Raw genomic sequence first — 25,810 nt, forward strand, 5'->3', positions numbered from 1 at the left:
AACGCGTCCGAATCTTCCTAGAAGTAGGCTGGATGTGGACGTTGGGTTATCGCAACTCCTTGAACACGCTGTGTCCTGCGGCACACGTCCCAGTGTCCTCTCTCAGAGAACTTCAAAGAGGTCAGGACAGTTTGGACACATATATATGTATACATATGCACACACACTCATATAGAACATAATACTCTCCTCTCATTGTCCCTAATCTGTCCACTAAGCGTTGTTGTCAATAGTTATTATAAAGAAGGAAAAATGTTAAATATATCTGTTTTGGATCATTGATTGATTAACATTATTGTTTAACTGTGAAATAGAGAAAAATAGAAATGCAAGGTTCCTGCGTTCCTATGGTTCAAGAGTTCTAGGCCCTGCTAAATGAATGGGACTGAAGATCTCTCTTTGAGCCATTAGACTTGCAACACTCAGTGATTTTTACATCACATGTCACTTTAGAACCTTATTATCCTTTATAATTTAATAACTTACCACATCATTTTGTTTAACTCTGACTTTTGCACACAACTGGATCTACTCATAATTGGATTTTGGATTTGGTGTATAATTGGATTTCGATTATTTTAGTTACATTATAACCAAGTAACATAATTGCTTTCTAGAATATTTATCTTTAGATCATATTTCACTTTAACAATTTTTTTTTCTTTCTATATTACGCTCTAAATAGGTAGTTTTCCCCAGTCTGACTTGGTTCTACTCATCTGACAACAAAAGCTTTGAACTTGAACTTTCTCCTCTCCGTTCCCCCCCTCCACCTTATCTGTTCTTCTGTCCCATCTGCTCGCTCAATGAGCCAAAGAACCAGATGTTACCATCCCCCTCAACACATGGCTCCAGTCCACCATCTTATAGCTCCGTTTGTCCACATGTTACATTCCTGAACGCTGTCAAGCATTAGGGATTTACACATTAAGAGTCCCCCGCAGCACGAAAAGATATACATTGGGATGTGATTACACAGGAAGTGAGCTCGAAATGCTAGCCCACCATAAGTTAGTGATTCAGTTGCTGACTGCTATTCGACACGTATGACAATTTAATGTATGGGGTGTATTATGTGTACAGGGATGTGGTGGCTATGGTACGGGGTTTGATCCCCTTGTGCCCGCAGCCTACCTGTAGACCTCCCAGAGTAAGAGGCCTATAGGTAGGCCATGGATACTTGAGATCAAACCCTGACCTTCTCTTTAACGACATTTAGCCTAATAGCGGTGTGTTGCTTTGAATAAAAACGTTTCCAGAATGACTTAATAACATTATTTGGAAATGTGTATGACGATTGAAAATGACAAGGGGTTATTTTTTGCATGATGGCCACAATTTTAATAGGTTTATTGGTGTTTGGCAATAAAATGACCAAAACACCAGCACCCACAGTGACATTACATTACTCTAATATGCATAAAATATTCCTCCCAAAAAGTGAATAAATAAAGTTTGTGGGATCAACAGAAGACTGAAAGTACTTAACCTATGCCTCTGAACCAAAGCAAACAAATCTGTGTGTGTGTGTGTGTGTGTGTGTGTGTGTGTGTGTGTGTGTTTCATCCCCCCATGCTGTTGGTTGCATGTAATCCTACTTTACTTGTTCTATAATAATCTTCTTAACATATGTGGATGCAAGCATGGAAACATCCTACAGGTTGTGTATCCGTTAACAGAACACATGTTTACAGCTTGCACCAATGAAATAAGGGAGAGGCTCCGAATGCACCACTGGACACGGAGACAGCCTCCACCTCCTGAATAAAGATGCAGTTCATCATCTCAGAACTAGCCTTAGACATCCTTAATGAAATAGGTTAGGCTAATGATTTTGATGCCCACTAATATGTTATACATGCTGTTGGCAGTTACTTGGTTTATTGAAAAACAACATAGGGTGAGAGCGGTTGCTGGGGTGTAGTCCAAATAAGAACCCTTGCCATTGGTGTCGTAGATGGTTGCTAGGTGTTCTGGGCTATTTTGTACAATCTATGGTTCTGGGTGGTTGTTAGGGCGTCGCTAGCAGGTCGTTAGGGCATTCAGGTTGGTTGCTATGGAATAGCTAGATGGTTGTGAGGGTGTTCTTCGGTCGTTGCCAAGTGTTTGACTAAACGGGTGTTAGGTTTTTTTCTTGGTGTGCTGCTAGGGCTTATGGGGTTAGTGTGTTCTGGGGTGGTTGCTAGGGTTCAGATAGACGGTTGCTAGGGGGTTCTAGGTAGTTGCACGGGTGCTTAGGTCGAACCAAATCACACGTCTACATCTTGTGACACGCGTGTGATCCCACGTCAACTGACCGGGGTGAGCATGTGGTATGTGTATGTGGGGACGGGAACGACAAGGACGAGGTTCAACCTCGCACATCCTCTTCCTCCTCCAAATTCACTGGCTGCTGTGTTATTTAGACACAACAGTAAACACAACTGTGTGTGTGTGTTAAAGCAGCCTGGCGCCAGGGTCCTGCTTACAGCCGTCTGTCTTCACAGAGACAACCTCTTAGAGACTCCCTCGTCCCCTTCCATGTACAGAGAGACTCGGAGCCCGGGCTCGGCGAGTGTTGTAGTAGCAGAGGTGCTCGTATTTTAGAGTACACATTGTCATTGGTGCGTGATGATGAATGTCCCTTAACCCAGGAAGGACCTGCAAGCCGAGTTAAAAATGTGGAGATTTGTTGAGACTCAACCCTGCACTTCCAGGCATAATTTTCCATTAAAATAAATGTTTTACTTAACAATATCTTTAAGGATTAAAGTCAAGATGATAAGTAACCTTGGGATACTTGGTTGAGTTTCAATTTGGTTTAATAATTAAGTTACGAGTGGTGGGTGTCATGGAACCAGTGTGAGTAAATAAAGCACAGGACAGAGTTGGTACTGTTATAAATAGTTTATTCACCTTTACAGCGTTTCTTTTCATTATAAAACAAGGAGGAGGGAAAATTAAAAGAAAAAAAATCGAGGGGAGGGGCTGGAGGGTATTATGACATTTTTCAGTCAAAAATAATACTACGTTGGTTTCCATAGCGATTTTGGGACCTTTACGATAAATCGGATTTCGCCGCACCTCGCTGTATCATCGAGGCCTGGCTTTCTGTTTACCAAACGAAGATAAAAAAATAAAACAAAAACTTTAATCGGGTAAATGACTTCATCAAAAAAAAACGAAAACCATAAAATAAAAAAAATAAAAATCACACTGATGGACCGTTGACTTAAAACCCTGCAATTACCTGTAACAGTGCAAAAGTAGAGTACAATAAATGTTGCTCTGGTCATAACAGTTTCTGCAGATTGCGTGACGATTATATGAAGCTATATAGAGCCAGTGTTGGAGCTGAACAGGGCTTTATATGGACAGAACCAGAAGCCCCTATACAAACACCACCACTTCGTCACACCCAGAGGTTTGATCAATTTCTAGGACGGTGAAGCCAGGGACGGCCTGATGGCAACCCCAGACAGCTCTAGGAAAACGGGCAAGTCGCTCAACCTCTCCGGCGGACAGAACAGGCGTTATTGTATACGGATCTGGGATAAAAAGTTTTGCTCTTTCAACGATTTAACAGAAAAAAAAGAAATTATTGGTACAAATAAGGCAAAAGAAGAAAATCCTATAGGCCACATATGCTGGTCACCTCCAAACGACATAAAAAAAAAAAAAGAAAAGAAAAAAAATTAATGAGCTTAATTTTGGCAGGTTCAGTGATAAAGTGTAAACTGAAATAGCAGAAGAGAGTAGGTGGATTTCAAATCTTCTGGATTGGCTTGTGTGCAACATTGAACAACACCGTCATATAGGCCCTGGGAACATGACTTTCGAAGCAAGAGACGAATGCACCAAAAGCTACACGCGCGTGTCCGCATGCATCTTTGGAATAGAAAACCACGTTCCATTCACCATGAAGTAAAAGTTTAGATATTTTTTTTATGGAAAAAGCCACAATCTTGTAATCACGGTCCTTATATAACTCACTTGACATTTTCTGAATCTACAGGTCGGACAACAGCGTTTGAGATTTCCTGACTTTTTCAGAGAGATATATATATATAGCTATAAAGACAAGAAAATAGTCAAGATATACACTTAACCCAATGTATCCTGAAGAGGACCCTATAATGATTTCGGTCCAATTGTGTACCTCTCTTCTGGCACAACCAAATCAGGCTGTGTGGAAAATTAGTTTTCACTCAACGATGCAAGAAAACCTAAACTTCCTTTTGGCTAGTAACAAAATAAAACCAGAAAAGCATTTTTCAAAATAAAAGCTCTAGTAGGTTAGGTATGGCAACTGAAGGCATTAAATATTTCGCCTTTTTTTACAGTGGAAAATACACTCGCTGTCCTTCCATTGAATAAAGTCCCACTGGGGGGGCTCCGATGATACTAATGTCATATATAGACGATATATTGAGTCGACATGTGCATGGTACATGATCAAAGTGTAGCTATGTTCTCTCATCAAGCAAGGGAGAAGTCGTAGTGATGGTGGGGGCGGGAAGGAGAAAGACGATGCCATAAGAGAAGACGGAGAGAGAGCACCATGACGGTCAAGAGACATGGAAAGCACCTGGTATACCTTAACGTCCCACGATCCATTAATGAACTACTAAGCCGTCGAGAAGAAAAAAAAACAACGGGTCAACAATGTTGTTGTTAAGCAACCAAGCTGTTGTGCCATCATGCCTTGATAATGTCATCCAAGGACATGCAGGGCTTTTCCCTGTCCAGACCCATAGTGTGGCTATACGATCCAGTATGATCTATCCACTTTGGTGACCCATCTGGGGTGTTGGCATTGCCGTCTGTGAGCCCTGATGGCTCACCGTGTCCTGGATGGAGATCAGGGACAGAAGAGGCCCGTAAGGACGTGTCAATCCAACGGATCAGCAGCACCAATGGGGGAACATTGGTGTTCACTGGACAAAGTGGACGTCAACTCGCTCACTCGAGACCGAGGAGAAGCTGCGAGTGGACTCGATGAAGTGTAGTGTAGGGGACCGCAAGATTTAAATCAATCAGCACGTCGGTTGAAACAGTCGATGGACGTTCTTCGATGGACGAGCGATGGGCCCATCGACCGGTCGATTCAAGAGCCCACAGATTGCTCTGAAGCGGCGACCAAGCAGTGGACCAAGATGGGAGGTCTCACTGGAAATTAAACGTTGGTTTGGAGACTTATCGACTGCCACACGTAGCACCTGAAGCAGCGCAGAAGGAGGATGTGTGTTTTCTGTACCGCTTCATGTCTCTCAACCAGTCAGCCAGCATTGACAACCGACGTTTCAGTTGTTGTTGAACAACCTACTTAAATCGACTGAAGATTACGAGAAAAGAAAAGGAAAAACCCTGTCTCGTCCTTTTTTGGGAAGTATGCTGGACTGGGAACGATGACCTTGACAGCTGCAACTGTTTAGCCCGGCTTTACGGTCACTTGGGATTTAGCTGCTGGCTCGGCACTAGTACGAAGAGCGCTTGAGACTGGAGCTCCATTTCCACTGGGATGTTTTGGCAGTTTAAACAGAGCACCAGAGACTGACTAGACTCACAGGCCAAAGGAACTAGCCCGTCTAGCTAGATGTTAGCACCACAGCTAAGATGACAAAGGGTTCATTGGAAAGGCACAACCACAGGCGTTGTTGGAGGCTTTCAAGTGGGGTCTATGATGAACTGCCACCGCGGTTGGGAGTTGACTGATTGAGGTACGATCTTTACTGGGTTGGTGGGACATGCTTACCATGGCTGACCTCTGCCATTTTGTGTCTGTTAAAGAGCGTAACATTCAGGTGTTGTTGTTGATCTGATCAGGGGATCCTATGGTGTCACTAGATCAACAGACGGCTGTATCTATTATTGCATTCAATGGCGAGGAAGTGTGTGGAATGGTTTGTATACAAAGGAATTCTATTAAAAAGAAATTCCTTTTCCACAACTGAGCTGCACCTGCGTTCTTAGCTAATGAACACGACCATGCGCAAATCAAAAACGGAAACATCCAATAAAACCTGCATTAATAAATCCTGTTGCTTTTTGACCGTTACCCAGAAGTGTCTCCTGGGAAGCAGGGACGAAAAATGGCCGCGTTGAGGGCCCCTTACAGGCCCACCCAGCCTCCAGCACCAAGGCAGTCGCACACTGGACACACACTACCTCCTTCATATCCACCCCACCACGTGACGCTGCGCTCCGGGTCCCGTCTGGTGTAAGACCTGCTTCAAACTGACACTCTTCAAGAAGGTTCCATGCTAGCAAAAATGTCCCAGGTCCAAAAGCAACATAGTTATTAGTTATTATAACATAGCTGGCTAAAAATCAATCAATGCACGATTTAGGCTTCCAAATGACACAGGCAGCAACAACTTCTACAAAATGGGCTTCATTAAACATTGTACTGCTCTTCAGGTACAGCTCTAGTTAGGGTGCGTCACCCTAAAATAATTGTTCCATAATCCAAAGAAGCACCAAAACACACGTTGGATATACGCCCAAGAATACAGCATGATGTCAAAAATCAAAAGCCTCAAAGCAGGTTTTGTTTCGGGGTGACAGCTCACCAGGGTTAGCTTATTTTTTTCTCGGTGGTCCAAAGACCGCGCTAGGGTTATGATAAACACTTGCCTACGATAGTCTTAGCACCAGATAGAACGGATCAAACCTGCCCACACCCCGATTCCCTTTTGATCCCCTACGCCGGAGAGAAGGTGGACACAGCCTGGTTTCGGTCTACTTTGTGTTCCAGATCGCATATTTCCATCGCCATAGAAACAGAAACGTTACTAAACGAGGCCCCCCTCGTGTCCATAGGGGCCAGAATAACAATGTAATGTACGGGATAATGGTCTTAATGCTCCATCTTCTCCTATGAACCAATTTCCAAATGTTTGAGCTCCAGCAAATGTAATCATGTTTAAAGGCTACATGTGTTTTTAATAAATAGATCACAATAGCAATCATTGCTTTTAGTTGAGATTCCCCAAATGAATGTCATAATCCAATAAAGTCCATTATAGTGACAATTGACTGATAACGCTAGAATTACAGGTTGAAAATACACCAGAGCATTTCTCCAAGGACCAAATAAACACCACATAGCCCGCCCAAGAATTGTTGGATCTTACCATCAAATGTACAGAACCAATGGAAATCAATGAGATCTAGAAAGTGAGAGACCACTGCACCAGTTCCCCAGAAGTGTTTCACATTCCTAGGGGGGCATTTAGCTGCGACGGATACACTTCAATAGCTTAAAAACAGTCTAGAGAATGGATAAACAGAGTGTATGTGTGTGTACGTGTGTGTACATGTATGCTTCAAATGATTCAAACTGAAAAAATAACAAAAATAGTATTTTTTTTTTCCCATGTAAGTTTTCACTGAACGGACACTTAAGAGTAAAAAGGCTTAGAGGAGGATCGAGTAAAGTGAATAAGAACAAAAGACCGAGAGAGACGGGGACTCAAACAGGTCAAGAATTCGGACTGCAGTCAAAGTGTTCATTTTGTTTTGCTAAATCCAGATTTTTTTTTCAGTCATGATCTTTCAAATACGTACTAACCATCTTTTGGAATTGGCTGCAAAGATAGGGCACACAACACACCTTGCAGTCCGACCATACACAGACACCAAGAAGCACAGAGAACTTTAGTTCACAGCCATGTGATGATGGATGTGGGAAGTCTGTATGTGTTTGTGTATATGCAGGTTGCACATTTAAAAACTATTGACAGAGGTGCAGCAGATTGTGAATACTAGTCTCTTCTTCTTCATTGTCTCATTCAAACGATTGATTCAAGGTGTCCGCTCCCTGCTATGGTCAACCGGGTCTGGTTGAGTTTCTCTCGTTTGCATTTGTCACTACCTCCGCGGCTGTAGAGATTGGTAGTAGGAGCAAGAATGGTGGAGAACTTTCTTCTTTTGAGTTTGGGGTAGCTATATTTTTTCATCCAATTCGACGTAACCGATTGCGGACCGTATAAACACACCCTGACAATGTTTACCAAGTCATTAGATCCTTGGAGCACCAAATGCAGAGTAAAATGAATTTAAAACCATGTTTGGCAATGCCGTGGTCAATTTGTCAACTCTGGGACTGATTGTTGTTGGAGGGGCAGCTTAACTGAGTTTACTTGGGAGGGGGGGGGGGGGCGAACGTCAAAGAAACCTTGTTTTTTTTTGAGAGAGAGAGAGAGAGAGAGAGAGAGAGAGAGAGAGAGAGAGAGAGAGAGAGAGAGAGAGAGAGAGAGAGAGAGAGAGAGAGAGAGAGAGAGAGAGAGAGAGAGAGAGAGAGAGAGAGAGAGAGAGAGAGAATACAGCCATCCTTCTATACAGCTGAAAACACTGCGGACAGACGGACAAATAAAAGGGAGTGAAAGAAATGGTTAAAAAATTCCTATATAAAATAAAGCAAAACGTGGTCAGCATATTCTTCTAAAACCTAGCAGGTAAGGAAGAAAGGGAAGAAGAAAAGAAAAAGCGTGATTGTGGAGCTATTGACCCGACATCATGTGTGGGTGTAGTTTTCTATAGAATTTTACATGTCCCTTAACCTGCACGCACACATTTCAGTCCAAGCAGCCGTCGCTGTCAGTCAGCCGTTCACCAATAAGCCTTAGCCTCGTCTCCAATAGAGCTCTTATTTTGAAGTGGTTCACCGTTTGGTTACCGGTTGGGCCCTGATTAGTGGGTTGCATCGCTGAAAGGGCAAATAGAGCGTTTTGACTTCGTCAGCGAAAAGAAGAAATAAAATTAGAATCAATGCAGTCATAGCGCTGACTTCCTTTGCGACGGATATCGGAGGCAAATGTGTGCATGTACAGTTTTTCTTTTTATATTCAAGTTTTCTCCTTTATATTAAAATGTCCTCTATCCATTCATTCTTATGTCCATCCAATCGCTTCCAGCCACCCCCCTTCCCCTCCCCATCCCCTCCTGCCCATCGAACCCCTCCTCTAAATCTGATTGTCCAGCTGTCTTGTCTTACGGTGAGCAGTTAGAGGGAGAGGGTGAGGGTTGAGGTGGGGTATAGGGGATTTCAACTGATCTCCCAGCGCCATCAGTCCCTGGTCCACCGCATCAGTTGGTTCCCCACCCCCCTTGAGCTAACCGTCGGCTAGCCTTTTTTCTTTGGGGGAAGTGGGTGGTGGGAGGGTGGGTAGGGAGGGGGAGTCGGAGGGGGGGGCTCTGGGGGTGTACATGTACGTATGTATATATATTTATTTATATATATTTATATATGCAAGTCAGACTTTAGTGATCTGCGTCAGTTCGTCCTCGAAAGTCTCGTTCTCGGGGTCCGAGTCCGTGGTGTCCGAGTATCTGTAGTGGTCGGGCTCGTTGTCGCTGACGTCGGGGGTCACCGAGTTGGAGGTGGCGTCGGAGTTGGCCCCCTCCTCCACCGTCTTGGAGAAGTACAGCTTCACCTGTGGAGGGACCGGCAGAAGGGTTGGACTCGCTCCTCACGTACGCACATGGCATCACATTTATCGGGCAAACGCTGTTTGTCCAAAGCAACTTACAGCAGGTGCATTCAACCAGGAAGATAAACCCTAAAAAGGTGCAAGAATCATTGAAGTGCTTGCAATCTCACAAAGTAAGACATAGAAACAAAAGATAGAGAGTAGGAGAGATACAACTTTTATCTGCATTGGTGTTACCCTTCTGCAATGGCCTGCAGAGTGTGAAAAGCTTGTTAGCTAGTTAGAAAGTGAACCAATGTTAACAGGAAGACATTTGAATCAAAAGGCACAACAGATTCAATCTTATATCACCTCCTACCAAATAAAAAGTATATTTTTTGTAGAAAGATGCGAGTTCAGAGTAGGGGTCACAGATTAGTTGGACTATAGGCCATGTTGGAGTTCACAGGCAGAGCGGCTTCTTCATTGATGGTTTCAGCGGGTTCCAGGGGTCAAAGTTCAGCACGTTGAACTCTACACAAAGCATTAGCGTGGGATTTGCTTACAGAACGTGGGTGCGGATCAACCAATCAGGACAATAAGATTAAAAACGCATTTGATTTTAGTCTGAAAAGAACACTGATACGTGCTGGTGGGGCTGTAGCCCAAGGCCTCGGTCTCTCCTGTGGGAGCCGTTAAGAGGAGCCAAGAAGACATGCCTGTGTCCGGTGGTCCGCCTACGATAACTACTCTCTAGCCGCCAAGCAGAATTGTGTGTTGGCCTTGATAGCAACGCTGCTTTAAGACATGCCCTGCTCTCAAGAGCTGCACTATGTTCTGACTGACTGTACTGGTAGGACAACTATAAAACCAAACGTTGTTTCTGATTCCTTTAGCTACGCAATTACAATTTTCAATTCAGGTTCAGTTATTGTAGCCGCTCCAATATTGTTTGTATTGGTTGTTGTCACTTCAAAGAAATAACAAAGTGTGATAAATCCCCGAAATGCATAATATATGGTATGGAATGTCGTGGGCACCACCAGGGAAAAGTAATAACGTGACCCGACTGTACCTTAAAATTTGGGGAGAAATATCTGTTGGCCTTGTCTTTATTGGCCTTGTCAAGGTCATTCTTTGTCAGTGACAGCACCAAGAAGTCCCGGTCGCTGTCTGGAACGCCGCCCCCGCCCGTCCCCTGGTTCTCGAGGACTCCGTCCACTCGCTCCCGCTGTGTCCCGGCGCTGCCGTTTTCCAGCCTCTCCACATGCTCCTCGGGCCCGGGGATGAAGAAGGTGTTGACCCAGAAGTGGAACATCTTGTCCTGAAGAGTGGCAAAAGGGGGGCATGGAGGGTTATCTTCCTTGTACAACTCTAATACTGTTGTTACGAATGGGAGTGCAAGAAGGAGTGCCTCAGGGTTCAATTTTCAGCCCCTTGCTGTTTAGCACACCTCTATCTATAAAGCAAGGAATCTCTATGCATTTCTTGCGCATATCTCTAGAACAGTTCATCTAAATCGGCTTCAGAGTCGGTGTGTATAGCTGAGGACCTGAGGAAGTAGGGCTGTGCGATATGGTAAAAAATTAATATCCCGATACATTTTCTCCATTTCACGATATACGATATATTTCTCGATATTTTGAAATCTCCTTTAAAGGACCCCATGAAATCGCACTTTTACCCTTTACTGTTTTCACTACAATCCTTTTAGACTATATACCATTCTTGGTTAACTTCCCAGGTGGTTTCCATCAAAACATTTTATATTTTCATGTTAGTGATTAATCACAATTGAGTTAAAATAAGATTTTCTTTTAATTCAAACAAAGCACAAACTGCAAAAACAATCTTCAAAATTACAAAAAAGGGGCAATATAAAACTGAGCAGCTCAGAACAATGAGAAAGAGAGAGCGAGAGAGAGAGAGAAATATAAACATTAATAGGCTTATAAGCAATAAGGCTGAATCATCAAAAAATATTTTACACAAATAACTAATTTAGGCAGCATTTTCTTATGTAGGCCATTGCAATGAATTAAACTAAAACGTTATAAACTCATTTTGATACAATGTGTTCGATATTTTTGAGCCCATTGAATTAATTTATTTAGGAATTGTAGGTGTGCTGCCCTCTACCCCAAGCGCCTTGCCGGGGTCGACAGATAGACAACTCCTCTCCCCAACAAACCACGCAGACACGTCCCAGTTAACTCTTTATGGTTGCTTGAAGTAGGTTAAAACAACAATGTTTTCCGAGGCTAACTTATAGCTAGAGAAGTAGCATAAGACGAGGCAGCACCTTGTATTCCGATTGTGTGTGTTACGGAGCGTGCAGCTGGTAACCATGATCGACATCAGATAATAATTCATTGATTTAGTTACAGCATCATTGTGTGATAATGCTCTCCGAATGCACTTTGGGGAAAACACTAGCGTGATACGGGGTTGTGTGCGTATCTGATCAGATCAGACAAGAAGTTACAAGCATTGGTGTGTTTTACTCCACGTCCTCCTCTCGATATCCCAAAAACTGCCAGATCACTGATCCCTTATTAGTTATTTTAGGAACCAGCAGTTTGTCCGCTTCCACGTTTTATTTGTCGATTGAATTGGCTTAGGATACACTGTATGCTACACTGAGCCGGCCGGCGCTACAAACCGTAAGAAACTTGAAAATGAGTGTCCACCCTTCCGCACCTAGATGTCGCGTGGGATTGGTTGGTAAAATATTCAAAATAATAATTGTATGCATCTCGCACAGCCCTATGAGGAAGTGCAGTCTCTACTTATTTAGACACACCTTCAATATTAATAAACTATGAACCAAACAACCAGCGGCGCTCTGTGCAACAGCGGACCGGAGCTTCAGGACTTGCAAAGCTTGCAAAGACAACTTATCCTAAATGCTCCCGACGAGCTGACTGTCGCCTTGCATGTTTGAAACCGCAGTCGGTGTGTGAAATTGTGCATGAATGGGTGAATGTTATTGTAAAGCGCTTTGAGTGGCCACTAGTCAAGTGGTTAAGGGCTATATGAATGCAGTCAAATTACAAACAAACTCTAACGTGTCCTCAACTATGTCAAACTATGTCGGCAAGGCTACGTTGGACACAGGCCCAACAACACCTTTACAGATGTAGCAATGCATTGGTGTGGGTCGGGGGCTCACCTTCTTCATCATTTTGTTCTGCTTGTGGAAGAACTCTACTTTGATGTCCCCGCAGACAGGAAGTGGCTGGGGGAACTCGAAGAACATGAGACGTTCTTCTCTCCGTGTGTGGGTTGGGTTGGATGTGTGGATCTTTACCTTCACCTGGTACACCACAAACTGGGGATCTGGACGAGAGAATGGAGGGGAATAGATGTTGTAAATTAAATAAATAATACTAGCAAAATTTGAAAACTGGGGCTGCAAATTTATAGCATCTTCCCTCAACTATTATTAAAAATTGTATAATAAGCTGGCGGATTGGTCATTACAAAAAGATAGGCCCATAACCCCATATCACAGAATGAAATTATTTGGCTCAGCCAATCTACTGTTTTAATTGCACTCCTAATGATATTGGAAAAAAAATACTGACAATTGGTCCCCAATTTGCTTTCATGTGGTTTCAGATGCGTTTCAGTTCTCACTAACAGAACTGGACTTCAGCTACATTCCACCAATAGCAATGTAAGAAAGGGGTACTCCAGAGTCCCATTTTTGGGCCCATGCCGTTTACAGTGCATATACAGGTAATTACTGTTCGGCACGAAAATATCCAAACTTTGAAAACAATGAGATAAGGCATAATAGAAAATACATTCCTCTCTATGATTGACTATGCCAACATTAGATTGCCAAAATGATTTGACTTTAAGATAGTTCTCTTAGCGTGGAAGAATTTCGATCATGAACAATTCACAAATTCTAGACAATGAAAAATGAAAATGAAAGTGGAAAAAAGTGTTTCCCCAAAATAGCATTTGCACAAGGCAAGTTCCATTTAAATCCAACTGTTCAGAAATCCCCAACCCTTCGTCAATTCTCATAAGACACCCATCCCACTTCCCCATCTCCTATCAATATGAGAAGTACAATTACATCTCTTATCCGCTCTTTTTATGTCTTCTGATCCCGTTTAGAAACATTGAAGAGCATTCATTAGTTTAACTCAAATGCAACAATGAATGCATAACTCCAGTCAACACAGCATACAGAGTGCGATAAAGAGAGGTAAAGAAGAGTGGCATCTGAAGTCACCAGATTAGAAATGCAGTATTTTCCTCCTGATTTTGGCAGTACGAGTTTTGTGACTCTGGCCGTTCACTTTAACAGTAGCCACCGAAACAGCAGAAAGTTAAAGAAGCCTATTTTTAGAAACCATCTGCCAGTGTGGTTAGCATATGAAAATTTAAATTACTAAAAGTTTGAAATCAGCTTAGGAAAGCAATTTAAGAAACCCCAGTCAGGAAATTAAGGTTTGCAGAAAGGAACTCTCTGCAACCACAATGCATCTCTTAAAGGACACAGTATGTGGCAGGCACACACAGAATATATATACAGGCACATATTGAAAAGCAGAAAGGGCAGTGAATGAAGGTCTTGGAATAATACAATTTTATTTCTTTAGTGATAAACGATTGCATCTGTAAAATAATCATCCATTTAAAAATTAAGATATACCTTTTGCGATTCTCGTATGATGCATACGATGAATAGACGCTTTACATGCCCATGTGGAGATGTTTGACCAAGAATAAGCAATTAAACATGTAAAAACAGACCAAACTGAAGGTATGAATGAAGTAAATCTGGTTAGTTTTACCCCAGTGCCAATTCCCTCTCCTGAAGCCATGAGGAATCACCGCATCGCTCTTGTTTTTTACGGCAGAGTCTCCTTGAAAAGAGAGGAAAAGAGATCAACACACACACACACACACACACACACACACACACACTAGAGCTGGGTGATACTTATCATAAAACTATTTCAAATGACCCAAAAACAAAGAATATGTAATGGCTGCTTTGGCTTTAAAAACACACAGAAGATTCAATGGAAGAAACGGTCTCTTGGAGGTTGATCAAGCACATACAGTGAGAAAGCATACATTGTGGGTTAATCTTAAAGAGTCTACCGAGATCACAACATGGGCTCAATTTACTGTCATGCACCCTGCGAGACCAAGAAAGATTAACATTATTTCACGCACGATATCTCAAACGACATAAGTCCTGGGCGATAACTAGTCCCATATTGTGTTATTGATATGCTTATCACCCAGCCCTACAAGCACCCATGACATCAGAGTGGGAGATAGGGAGAGAGTATGCCAAGTTTGGCAGGGGATGGATTTAAAAATTAAAACTACTTAAAAAGACATGCCATATAGAAAGGACGCAAGAAATACAAAAAATATTAATCAAATATGCAGTCAATATCCGAGCGGATTTGAGTATTCATTTTGTAGGTCCTTTTTTTTTGGAGCAAATTAATTCTAAGTCTGTTTCTAGCTGTCATTTATACAGAACATGTGCGTTACACCAACCGACCTAGTAGAATACACTTGATCGTGTCTTTCTTTCACTTTGCAAAAAATTATATGCTTATGATTTGCTTGATGGATGCTAGTTTACTCGAGTACACGTTTGTACCCCTACCAACTAGAGACCCATACGACTAAAGCCTTTGGTGTAGCGTAACCCCTGCTTTACCATGGGATTTGAATGGACGATGCAGTTAGTGAAGGAACTATGCCGAAATATTTCCAGTTATAACCACTAGGGCCCGACCGATTCATCGGCCTGCCGATTTAATCGGCCGATTATAGCCTTTTTGAAAATAATTGACATCTGCCAAAAAGACGCCGATTACAACCGATTTTTTTATTTTTTTTAGAAATGTTATTGCGCTTAGTATCCTGCAGATTGCGCTCCTACTCGCCTTGCTAACTTACAACTTTAGCTGGAGTAAAAAAGAGAAGATTGAATTTTACCGTACAACATGAAAGCACGCTCGCTCAGGCAGCTGCGCGCTCACCTCACCAATGTACACAAGACGCGTTGTTTGAGCATGTTGTGGCTGTTTTTCTTTAGGTCCCAGGCCATGTTAATTTGTTATACTGTAGACTCTAACGGTGAGACCATACTGCTCAGCACGCACGCGTTAGTCACTGCTCACGAGCGCAGCACATTGGGAGTTAGTTATTTATTTTACATTCCACTCATTTTTGACTGTAAATGTATTCTAAAACACTCAAAGGTTCTGCATTCAATTCACATATTCGTCAAAAGTGTTTAAAGTATATTTAAAGTATCAAAAACTACGTTTTATAGGCTTTTTTTTGTTTCGCTTTTAATCGGCCGATTAAATCGTAATCGTAATTTTTCTCTTAAAATAATCGGCATCGGCACTCAAAAATCAATATCGGTCGGGCCCTAATACCCACGCACATGGCAAAGCACATGGTTTTGAGGAGCCCACACTTGTAGACCGCGGTCTCAAGCACTCATGACATTAACATGGGCTTGTTAACTTCATTGAGTAGCAGTTGGAGGAAAACGGTGAAAATGTCTGGCTGTTTTTCTTCCAATGTTGGATTAAAAGTGACCTCTTCCTTTTGTGTATTGATCCTTTAATGTATTTATTTATTTATTTATTTTTTAAAAGGTGGTACCCAGGTTAACTCTGCCCTGCACCATGGCACAGGATAATGAACCAATGAAAAGCTAGGTGCTAACTCCATGTCACACACACCATCATTAGGAATCTTGAAGAAATGTTACTACAAAAAGGAGGCAGACCACAACAGAGGAAATTGACAGAAACCAAGTGTATCAGGACTTGCTCCATGTGCGAGTTCCCAGGCCTAAAAAGGCTGCAGTTCCAATGCATATGCAGCATGGCACACATGGTTCACTGCTAGTACAACAGGGTTAGTAAGAACACTCAAAGCATGGCGTCAAACGGAGGGAGGATCACTAGCTAGTCAACCAGTACAATTTTCAGACGAGGTTTGGATACAATTGAGTTGAATCATGTACAGTTAAACCCACAGTGTTTACATTTGACATTAATCATGGCATAGATTGATGAACGTGAGCAGAAGGAATAGTTTGTTTTGCAACCAACATTTCAGCCTTAGACTGGAGGATGGGGCCAAAAATAATAACACGATAAGTCTATTAAGTTGATCAATAATTCTCACAATATATATTTAATGATGATAATAATGCCAAATTTACAGTTTCAAGAGTTCTCTGTGTATTTTGGGAACAAATACTGCATCAATACCAATAGGTAAAGTATAGCTCAGTTTCGGCCAATCTGAAAGATCCGAAAAGTCCCTGCTAACAAATGCCACTATCCCATTTCTACCCCTTACGCCTTCCCCTTACCCCTTCAAAACAAGTGGGAGGGGGAAGGGGTATGGGGTAGAAATGGGATTGGGCCTTAAATCTCCACATTTCCATTATAGAAGCTGCAGCCAAAGAGCGTGATCCATCAAGGGAAAGTGACCGAGATAGACAATAGACTGATGATGATAGTAATCAAACTTACTGCATGTTCCTCCGGTGAACATGGGGACCGTTTCAAAGACCATCTTGTGGAACAACAGGGCCACCGGCTTGTAGTCCAGGTTGTTCCGCAGGAGGTGGCTGTAGTAGTACACATATCTCCTCTGGCTCGGGATGGTAACTCCCTGAAGAAGCAAATATTGGGTAAGATGATGCTGATACGGACCCAATACGTTCCGGAAGGAGACATCTAAACGCTTCTTTAGTAAAGATGCCTTTTAATTGCGGTTCTGCTCATCAACACTGAACAATTTTCTAGGCTGCCGAGTGTTTTGCCGGAGTACCAACTAAATGTTTATGGTGCCATGCAAGGCAGACGGACACGGGGAAATAAATGCATACATAAACCAAAGACCCTATTTATAACAATGTTGACCATGGACAACAATTCTGGCCCACGTCTACAAAGGTGAGTCAAAAGTGATGCTACCATATTAGCTAGCTTTATTACAACAGTTTAAGATGTGGTTTATTGATCTCAGACTGGAATTGCGGGATAAACCATATTCATTCAGATACGCTCATCAGAACTCTTCATGGGCATTATGACAAAACATAGACACGAGTGATACATGCGTGCATACCAACAACATTTCACTGTGACGAAAAGAAAAAAAAAACATCAAACTGACAAAAGCAACACCAAAACAACAGACCTAGGAATGGACAGGCTCACCTTTTTGTCCCGGGTGCGGACCTCTCCGTAGAAGTCCAGGGCCTCCTGGGCCTTGAGGAACTTGCCCCGATGCAGCAGGTAGGCACAGATCATGACTCCGGTCCGGCCCTTGCCCGCCTTGCAGTGGATGGCAGCCACGTGGTTGTCATCCTCGCTCAGCCACTGGTCCAGGTCCTCACAGAAGGGCTTTATGAGCTCCAGCTGGGGGGGGTTGTGGTCCTCGAACGGGTACTGGGCCACTGAAGGCAGGGGGAGAGGGAGGGAGGGAGGCGGGTTTATTTGTACAGTGCATTTCATTACACAAGGCAGACGATTCAACATAAGGCGGAGGTAATCTGGGGGCATCCTTAGTCTTTAACGCACACCGCTTAAATCTGGAGTACATGATTCACACATATTTTACCAAAACCCCAAAGTAACGCAAGAAAATTTTTATATAAATCAATGGCTTTGGGTTAAATGCACACACACACACACACACACACACACACACACACACACACACACACACACACACACACACACACACACACACACACACACACACACACACACACACACACACACACACACACACACACACACACCTTACCTCTGCAGTTGAACTTTGCGGTGTCATACTGCCGCTCTACACATCTTGGGAACAAGAAGGAGGAGAATGTTAACAAATTACCTTTAAAATATATTTGACATGGAGCATAGGACTACAGGTTAAATCTGGGTCCCACAAGCATCCCCAAGCAAAAGGCAGATGTCCTCATGATACTTACAGATTGTAAATCTTGTAGTGATTCTTGTGTTTGGAGTCCAGAAACCTGGGATCAGTAAAGAGTAAAAGACAGACATTTAATAAAAAAGTGCAGGCCTACTGTTGGTTTTCAGGCACAAAACACCTAAAAAAGGTACATCATTGACAGAGATACACAACAGAATGCGAGAGGGAGATCGAAAGGGAGACGGATGATTCATGGAGAACCGGAAGGCAATGTCAAGGTCAGGTGGGAGGGCCTGTTAACCAATACAAAGACTGACATGTTCAAGCAGGCACGTATGACAAGCAGACACACGCACACACACACACTTACCGTACAACGTCATCTATGTTGTTGCGGTAGACGCCCTCTAGCTTCTCTGCAGGGAACCCCATGGCGATGATGTTGGGGTATATGTCTGAACACACGTTTGGTTAAGAAAAAACAGGACACACACAGCTTTAACAGCCCTTCCTGGTCATGTTTTCGATGAGGAGGGACGGCGGTGAGAGAGAGAGAAAGCTTATCAATTATTCATTGGAGATCGTCCAAGTGAACTTTCACATTTTTTCCCGTCTCGGTGTTACCAGGGTGAGTTGGCTTTGAACCTTCGAACATATCTAAAGACCCCTGGAAGTCACCGTTGATACACCGACTACAGTATGGTGAGAATAGACAAACAGCAGCCACTGCATCAGTGACTGGCATGGCAGTGTCATTCTTGTACACGATGAAAACATGCACGGGTGGTCTTAGGTCTATAAAACTGACCAGGTGCAGTCAAAATCCCTAACTTCTTATACGATATTCCTATACATTTCTACTCCTTTGAGTCGTCCCCCCCCACACTCATCTCTTTGTCTCTCGGACCCCCTGGGGTTTGAAAGCCGCGGTACACCGATGCAACACAGAAGGAAAAAAAATCTGCATGCAGGCTTCCAGCGCGACCGCGTTTAGCAACGCAACAACATGATAAACGGAAACAAAACCATGGCGGTGGAAGCGATAGGAGAAGCGAGAGAAGACGCAGGTGTGGAATGGTTCAAAATCATGACATCATTGATTCTTAGACAATGGAGTTGATACCAGTACCCCCCCCCCCCCCCCCCCACCCCACCCACCCTGCCCCTCTCTCTTGCTCAGTCTACCTGTCTCTTTCTAACTCCACTTGAGCAAAATGGATTTTGATGTAGATTCTGAACGCAAAGTTTGAGCAGTCCAGCGCCATCCTCTCAATTTTTCCAGCGTTTCCCCCCGCCTCTCCCTTCAGCTCATCGGTGTCACTCTCTCCCCTGCCTGCCTCTTAAATCATGACATCATGGATGCATCTGCTATAGAAACACAATCACAGAACCAACCTAGAGAACCATGGGTTTTGCAGACTGTAGAACGCCATGTTTGCGTCGCACCTCTGCAACGCGAAAAGAGGACGTTCGGTGCAACTAGGAATGCCATAAGCACGTTCCGCTCATCCCTCCTCCACCCTCTTCCCTTTCTTTTATCCCTCCTCCCTCCTCCTCCCCCTTTTCCCTCTCTCTCTCTCTCTCTCTCTCTCTCTCTCGGTGTCCCTCACGTCAAATTGACTCTGAATATATCTGAGCGGGATCGCGTCCAAGTCAGTTTCAGTTTTCTTTTCTTCTTCACCAGACAACTCAAAGGGTGGGGCGAAGCCAGTCAAGCGAGACAACAACACACATTCTCTTCTTTCTCCGAAGAGCAGGGGGCCTTTCTCTGAGCTTCACTCCTCCTCGGCGCTCCCTCTCCAGCATCTGTGCCTTCTCTCTCACTCCGTATTCCACCAGCATAAGGCACTCCATTACCACCATTATCATAATATTGCCATTACATTCAACGTGGCAAAATGATCCGTGCTCAGTGAAAAAATGTCATGGTCAAGAACAATACGCGAGAGATATTGACAACGGAACGGATGATACATTCCTTCTTTATCACCTATTGCTTTGGGCATGGGCTTGGGACTGTGCCTATGGAATACCTTTCCATGACCCCCAAACCCGATCCTTTAATAATGCATCGTGCATAAAGTGTATTTGAAAATCCGCCTTGCATTCAGTAGCGGTTTGATCCATCCGTTAATGGTGTGTTTAGTGTGCGTGTATGGGGGTCTTTGTGGGCGAATATCAGTCCACCGAGTCCGAAAGCGCATCTATCGCTCCCTTGCTTCATTCAAACAGAGCCCCTCTCCACTTCCTCTTTGTCTAGTTCCAGCATCACTCGCTTTCAACCCCGCCTCCCGTCTCTTCGCCACTTCCATACGTCTCCATATACCCCCCTCCATCATCCCGTCATTTTCTTTTCCTTTAGCACCGGGTCCATTTTTTTTTCTAGTGCCTCGTTCTGCCACCTTACCCTCTCGCGTACTTGCTTTCCGCTTGAGAAAGGAATGACATCATCGATGTAGCCATCGTTGTGCCAACCAAAGTCTGCCCTCTAACAGGTTCACGTTAATAAGAGCCCAGAGAGAGAGAGAGAGAGAGAGCGAGAGACGCAGAGAGAGAGGCACCGACAGTTGAGACACAGAGAGACACCTTTAGTATAATTAATCTTCTGTTAAAAAGATTGTTTTATAAAAGCAAAGGTTTTGGTTTAAAGCTGTATGGTGATCGGTCCGCAATGCCGGCAATGCAGTTCATGTCTAAGCGTCCTGAATGTTCGGCTAAACAGAAAATGCTTTGTTTGCTTTGAAAATCTAAACTACATCAAATAACCTCTGAACAATTTCAGTCCCTCACTTAAATATCCAACAAAATAGGGAATGCAGTAAATAATAAGAAAAACCTCTGTTTAGTAAGCACCCCAAATATATATATATTTTTTTAATACAAATCTGCAGTACTGTCCTAATGTAACAAAACAGCATTTCGAAACGATCATGAATAGTTAACCAAGAAGTTCTAAGCAACTTAATAAAATAGGATTTGTGCCCGTTTCCCGTTATTAATTTCTGCTGCTGTTCTTGGTTTCCACCGGGGAGACCTCCCAGTCTCTTCCACCAACAGAATAATTGAATTATGCATACTAAAATGACCTATTTAGTCAAGCTAGGCCTACTACTCAGCAATGCTAAGGCAGACAGCATCCTTGAAAAAACTAAACTAAGAACACACACATCCCTCAAAACACAAAATTCTCTCAAATCCTGTCATGGCTAAATGTTGCGAAGCTAGACAAACGTTTTGTTTTTTCTGAATTCACCAAGAGGGTAACCAAGTAGACTGCAGATTATTTGAATTATGCATACTAAAAATGACCTATTTTGCTCGTTCTCTGTGATGCTGCAGGAATTAAGACACATGAGCCTCCAGCTGGTTGGTACATGTTGAGAAATTCAGACCACTTGGGCCAGGGAAACGTTTATGGGACCAGGGAGAGGTTTATGAGACCTGGCCACACGATTATTGCAGATTGCCCTGTTAAATGCCAACCACACATTGTCCTTCATCCACTCCAAGCACCGTATGACTAAGCCTACAGATAAGAAAATCGGCCTCTTTATTCTGCACAAGATTTACCTAGTCCAATGGAATGACATCAAACTAAATATATGTAAACATATGTAAAATGTGTCTCTTTGAGATGCAGCAATTTTGCACTTGCAGGAAATTGAAAGAACAACACAGCCATATCCTTCACAACAATGGTGTCCAAATACTAATCTTCAAATTAAAATAGCACAGTGGACTGGGGTTAGCCAATATAAGCATGACCCCTTCCTATTTCAGTCAGCAGATGGCAAAATGAATAGGGCTACAAAGATCCAACTGTACGCCTCCAGTTCAGGCTCCATTGACAGCTAATATCAACCCTGCTAAAGTATCCCGGACTAAGTAAATAATCGGCTGCATACCCAAAAGGCAATATGCTGTAGCGGGCCCAGCTTCATTATCCCTCTGCATGAAAATATTGAATTCCCCCGTTTGGGAGGGTGTTTAACAAATTGAAGATCAAGTTTTAAATTCAAGTTTTAAATTCAGGTTTAAAAGCACCAGCTCCATGTTATGGATCGGCATCCAGCCAAATTCAAGTAGCTCAATGTTAATGCACTTTAATGTGATTGTGATTTTTCCAAGTCATTTTTCAAGAGAATCTACTAATAATGTAGCCATTTTTTAGTTATACAAGTTAAAGGGATAATGATTTTGATATATGGTGAGAGTATTCCACTTTTTCAAGTTCATCTACGTAAACCAAAGACAAAAAATATTTCTTCATTAACTGCCACTTGTAACAAATACTAATGGACCCCACAGTTGACATCTATTCAATGAATAATAATGTCTAATTTAAAAATATTCAAGTCTTTGAGACTAAATGCAATTGTTTACTGCATACACCAATTTAACAACTCCCTTGCAAGGAATTGCCTCCGACTCATTTTGTAAACATTCCCCCCCCCCCCCCCCATCTAAATAGCAGTGCGATGCAGGGAATTGTATCTTTTAGAAATAAATTCACTACAAATATTGAAGCAGCCCAAAATGATAACGATGAAATTAGATAAGTTTGGATTCGCCTTACCTTAGTGCTGCATGTAACTCTTTAAGACTAGGAATAGACAACAGATTTTAACCCAAGCTAGGGTACATCACGTCTAACCAGTGTCATACAATGCAATGGTCTCTTATCACAATATTGACATTGGCCGGTACCAGCATCACCAAGCTTCTGCTATGCACCACGTCCACCATATAGGGCGACACTTGCATTACAGTGTGTGATAATATGTACTCCTCATTAATCTTGTCACTTTTCACACGTTTTAATTGACAGCAAATGGTTGTGTTTTTATGCCACATTCCCCGATAGTTAATTGGTTCTCACATGCAAGTGACAGCCAAGGGGTTTTCATTCACTCTGACTCAAAGTTGAAGGAGGTCTTTATTTCTACTGTAATATGCAATGCAGTATAATAAGTGGAACCAGAGTCATTATAGCCGTGCTTTCTCGTGCTGCCTCTGTGTTCGGATGGGGCATCATCGCTTCTCAAAGACGCTTTACTCAATTTGTGCGCGACGTCCAAAATTTGATTCCTACTGACAATTCTTTGTTGCCATTACAAAAGGCTGACACACTATGGGTGCGAATCGTGATTTTGCAGCACTGCATCAGGTAAATTGATAAGCCATTACAATTAACTTCAGATTTGTCCAGTTATATTAGCAGATAAAGCACTGACGTGAATTTATTTAATAAGGCAATAACTATTGCATTTCCCGTCGAGGTATAATCTGCCAAGAACGGTATCGCATAATGCCTTGAGTGACCTTTGGTCCTGTGTACCGACTACCGCGTTTAAGCGTGTCCACAAATTAGAATCTAAGGCCAATCTGGAACAATTATCCATCAGAAAGGCTACTCTGCCAAGTTCCAACTAAAGCCAGGCTGACGGTGCCCTGTCCACTGGAGTATATTCAATTTAACACAGTAATGACATAGGTTAGGTAAGCTTAATTTATGCAGGTACGACTGAAGGTAGGCTTAATCATTAAATGGATATCTTCGTATTTAGAAGTTAAGAAAGTCTAGCTCATTTCACTAAAATGTGTCACAATCGATCAACGCTCTTTGCGTTCACTAGTGATAGCTTTTTGTTTTTTGAGTTTAAAATATTGCATTAATGGAATACATGTTGCAGGAGTTAATATTTGATTTTAAAATATGCACATTAAACATCGAGCACGTACTTGCCAAAAACGTTTCGGTTCCTCTATCCCCCCAAAAAAACTACCCCAAAACTGACCGGTCAAATCGTCATGTGTAAATAAGCAAAGCAATGTGGAACCAAATAAAGGGACTGCAGGTTCCAAGTAATCAAATAGGTTATATTAATACATAATCAAATAATCATTATGAAAACATGCCCTGCTATTGTACTCAAATAGTGGCACCTTTAACTTGACAGCCACTCATTTGGATGCACCCTATAATGGTTCGTTTTCCAAATTGTAAATAATGATCATGTGCAGCTTCTTAACCCCGACATGCGATTATTGGTTTGCATGTTCGCATAGCAAGACCAATATCAACAGAGGTCCAGCTCATGCTGCGTCTTATTCGAGAGCTCCTGTCTGCGCTCTTGCTGATGCAATGCCAATAACCATAGACAGGCTGGCTTAGCGTGGCTAGCTAACCAACTACGTGGGTATCGAGCTGCGTAACCATACATTAGTGTCCAACGACTCAACGTTGGCGCTACGTGTTGTGCGGCTCCGTGCTGTGTGCGGAGTACTGGTGCACACACTGGATTATTAAATAGCGGCTGAAACGGTGTGACATCGCAGTAACGCATGCACTAAAGTTCGCAGCGCTGGCCGCTCCGCTTGGCTGCTACGGCGAGCAGCTAGCTACAGCGGGCAGGCAGACCTCGATACTGTACATTCTGTCGAACAAAAAAAGGATACAGGTCAGGTCCAAGTCAAAGCCATCTTCTTGAAAACGCCTTTTGTTCCGGCTGACTATCTCTTTGATAATGGCAGTCATGTCGGTGCCTTAAAGTCTTTTACACGGCCTTAAAAAAACGTTAAATAATTTCGTCTGCTTTTGCGGGGCCAGCGGTCCTCTTTGGCCGTCCCGTCGTTGTGTGCGGACGGTAGGACCGACTAAACGATGGCTAATGGTGACAGCTAGCTTACAGCCTGGTATTACTTGGCTAGCTGCAAAGAAAATCCCTTTTAACGGGGGCGTCCTTTATATCTTACCCGAAAGAACCAAAATCGACATATTTGTCCCTCGCACCGGTTGTCCCGAATATAAATCCTTATTGAAACACTGGGATGCTGAGCAGATGTGTTGCAGCCTTAACCTGCTAGCCGCACGGCTCTGTGACAGCTAGTCTAGCCGTCGGTGCCGTCTTCTGGGTCACAACCAAGCAACGTCGGGGACTGCACCCTTCTGTCACTGCAGGCCCCGGATCTCCTGCTCCTTCGGTTTAAAGCAAAACCATCCGCTGCGCTCAATGGGAAAATAATCCTGCTATCCAAAAGAGTTGATAATCCAAACGGACAAGTCCAAGTCGTTGATTTCACCAAAGACGCCGTGATTAAATGCAGGTGAGCGGAGAGAAAAAAATCTCTCTCCGATGTGCCTGAAAAAAGAAGTGCAAGTAGCAGTCACTATCACTACTGACTGCCTGCTAGTTGTGTTAGCTCGTTGCTGCCTGGGGAAAAGCGTTCTGCCAGGGAAAGCAGGTTGCCAGGATGTAGTGCTATTATCCCCCTATTCCTCCGGTTACTTTCTACTTCAAATGGTCACGATTAAATGTAACATGGCACCCCGTGTGGTTGATTAACGCAAGAATATGAGGTATTCATCCCTACAGCATGTAAAACTAACACTGAAACTGTAAACACTATATTTTCTGTGTTCTTTCTTTATACACAGTCCAAATCTAATTTCTGAACTA

At 43.0% G+C, this 25,810-nt stretch overlaps 1 protein-coding gene across 2 annotated transcripts; it reads right to left on the bottom strand.

The window, feature by feature from the left end:
• Nucleotides 1-2,871: 2,871 nt before the first annotated feature.
• On the bottom strand, nt 2,872-25,796 carry ptenb (phosphatase and tensin homolog B). Of its 2 annotated transcripts, XM_030340958.1 has the most exons (10): nt 24,810-25,788; nt 18,721-18,805; nt 18,406-18,450; nt 18,228-18,271; nt 17,636-17,874; nt 16,943-17,084; nt 14,207-14,278; nt 12,565-12,731; nt 10,468-10,716; nt 2,872-9,416 (listed from the first exon to the last, which is right to left on the bottom strand). In XM_030340958.1, the coding sequence occupies exons 1-10, from the start codon at nt 24,886-24,888 to the stop codon at nt 9,237-9,239; spliced, it is 1,302 nt and encodes a 433-aa protein (XP_030196818.1). In that variant the 5' UTR covers nt 24,889-25,788; the 3' UTR covers nt 2,872-9,236. The 2 variants fall into 2 exon arrangements, with proteins under 2 accessions (XP_030196818.1, XP_030196819.1); XM_030340959.1 differs by lacking the exon at nt 14,207-14,278 and having other exon boundaries at nt 24,810-25,796.
• Nucleotides 25,797-25,810: the final 14 nt, after the last annotated feature.

The sequence above is a fragment of the Gadus morhua genome, chromosome 18 (assembly GCF_902167405.1).
Source record: "Gadus morhua chromosome 18, gadMor3.0, whole genome shotgun sequence".
In the NCBI taxonomy this organism is placed as follows: Eukaryota; Metazoa; Chordata; class Actinopteri; order Gadiformes; family Gadidae; genus Gadus; species Gadus morhua.